This window comes from Pteropus alecto, unplaced genomic scaffold, assembly GCF_000325575.1.
Source record: "Pteropus alecto unplaced genomic scaffold, ASM32557v1 scaffold120, whole genome shotgun sequence".
Classification (NCBI taxonomy): Eukaryota; Metazoa; Chordata; class Mammalia; order Chiroptera; family Pteropodidae; genus Pteropus; species Pteropus alecto.
Window position 1 is genome coordinate 332227 of NW_006430061.1, and position 1900 is coordinate 334126.

Sequence of the window (1900 nt, forward strand, 5' to 3'; positions counted from 1 at the left end):
GGGGTTGAGCCGCAAACAAGTCTCCCACCTCTGGGCCCAGCGCTTTGGGGCAGAGGGGAAACTGAGGGCCTGCCATTGTGGGACAATCTAGCGACAATGGGGGGCGAAAGGAGAGGGAGCTACACGTGTAGTATTTCATTCCTTGGACCATCTTTCAAGAGGTGTGTGTGGGCAGAGGAGGCCGGTGTCCTAAATGGTGGAAGTCAAAGGTGGAGGACAACTCAAAGGGAAGGAGGCGCAAATACGCACCGCTGGGAGCCTCGCTGTAGTAGGTCCCGTCGTAGCAGTTCCGCCGCCGGGCACCGCTTGGGGGGCCGCTGTAGTCCATCTGCAAACAGCAAGGGCGACCGACTCAGGCCCGCGGGGCCACGTGAGGCTGGAACATCACTCTCTGTAGCCGCCCCCTCCCCAACTCCCCAAGTCTCAGCCTAGAGTTTCCTGCCCTGCTTGGGAGGAGGGAGGAGGTAACGGTGGGCAAGAGCTGTCTGCAGCATGCAGGGCCAAACAGAAGACGAACAGTTACTTGGGGCACACGTCTCAATTTCGAAAATAGGGGTGAGTAGAGAAAAAGCAGAGTGTTCTATTAGCGCTCCCAACTGGGTGGATTGCATTTGTACAATGCGTTCCCAAAACACTAGGCCACCCCAGTGACAGCTCCCGGGACACGGGGTCCACTCTCGGCCAACCCTCCCCCTGGAGGGCCAGCTTCCCGCCCTTGGAAATGCTTCTCAGATACACACGAGAGCTGCCTCCAGTTCTCTAGCCCGGGGTTTCAGCCTTACCATGCCGTCCGAGCAGTTGGAGCGCGGGCTGGACGCGTCCGAGTCGCCGCTGTAGTGCTCGCTGCGGCGGCCGGGGGGCAGCGGGCCAGGCGCGTAGAAGGCCGCAGCGGCGCCAGGGGGCGCGGCGTCCTGGTCGCGCAGTAGCGCCTGGAGGCCCTCAATATAGCGGATGGCATTGCGCAGGATCTCCACCTTGGGCAGCCGCTGGTTAGGGTTGCTAGACGTGCAGCGCTTGAGCGTCTCAAAGGCTTCGTTGACTTTGCTCAGGCGGCGCCGCTCGCGCATGGTGGCAGCCTTGCGGCGGTCAGCGTTAGTGGTCTTGCGCTTGCACGCCTTGCAGGCCCAGAGTAGACAGCGACCCGCCTGGTGGTGCCCGCTAGGCGCACGCACATGCTCGTCCTCGCGCGCGCCCGGGGCCGAGTGCACGGCCGCAGGGAAGTGCGAGTGTTCCTCTGGCTTCAGAAGGGCTCCCACGTGGACCAGGCGCGGGTCCAGGTCCTCGAAGAAGCGCAGGTCCGGGGAATCGAAACATGGATCATCGTAGAAGTCATCCGCTGTGGCAAAGTTACAGAGAGAGCCATCGGGGCCCGTCAAGTCTACGTCGTGGAGCGGCGGCGACAGCAGCTCCATATCCCGGAGTTGGGAGGCTAAGTCCTGGCTTTGCCCAACCCCAGCCGCAGGAGTTGCCCGAAACTTTCTGCAGCTCGGGAAACTGAGCGGCGCGATAGCGAAGTGCTGGGAGTCTGAGTGTACACCCGACTGTCCCCCGCCCTGCCCTGCCCTGTCTGGCCTGATGGACTCCGGGGAAAGTAGCGGCAGCTCCCTGGGGCTTCTCTACTCTTAGCTTCACGCCAAGCGCCGGGGGGCTATTTATCCCGTAGTAGCCTATGGGCCCCGCGAGCGAGCACCGGCGGCTGCGGGCGGGGGAGCCCGAGGCCAATAGGAACAGGGCGGGGAGGAGCTTGGGATCCCCAGGGTGGCCGCCGGAACTAGGCACTGGCCAGCCCCTACCCCCTAGACACTCGCGCGCGCGCGCGCGCGCGCGCTAGGGCTCCTCCCTAGGCAGGAAGGGAGGCAAAGGCTGGCAGCCCAACGCTACTGCACTTGGCTGCGGGGCA

At 63.8% G+C, this 1900-nt stretch overlaps 1 protein-coding gene across 1 annotated transcript in view; it reads right to left on the reverse strand.

The window, feature by feature from the left end:
* The window catches only part of MYOD1 (myogenic differentiation 1), a 2497-nt gene extending 953 nt beyond the window's left edge, over positions 1-1544 (reverse strand). The window contains exons 1-3 of the mRNA XM_006904748.2: positions 783-1544; positions 250-328; positions 29-87 (exon numbers count right to left, since the gene is read on the reverse strand). Of these exons, the coding sequence (XP_006904810.1) occupies positions 29-87; positions 250-328; positions 783-1412 (768 nt within the window). The 5' untranslated portion in view covers positions 1413-1544. The remainder of the gene's footprint in view (positions 1-28; positions 88-249; positions 329-782) is intronic.
* Positions 1545-1900: the final 356 nt, after the last annotated feature.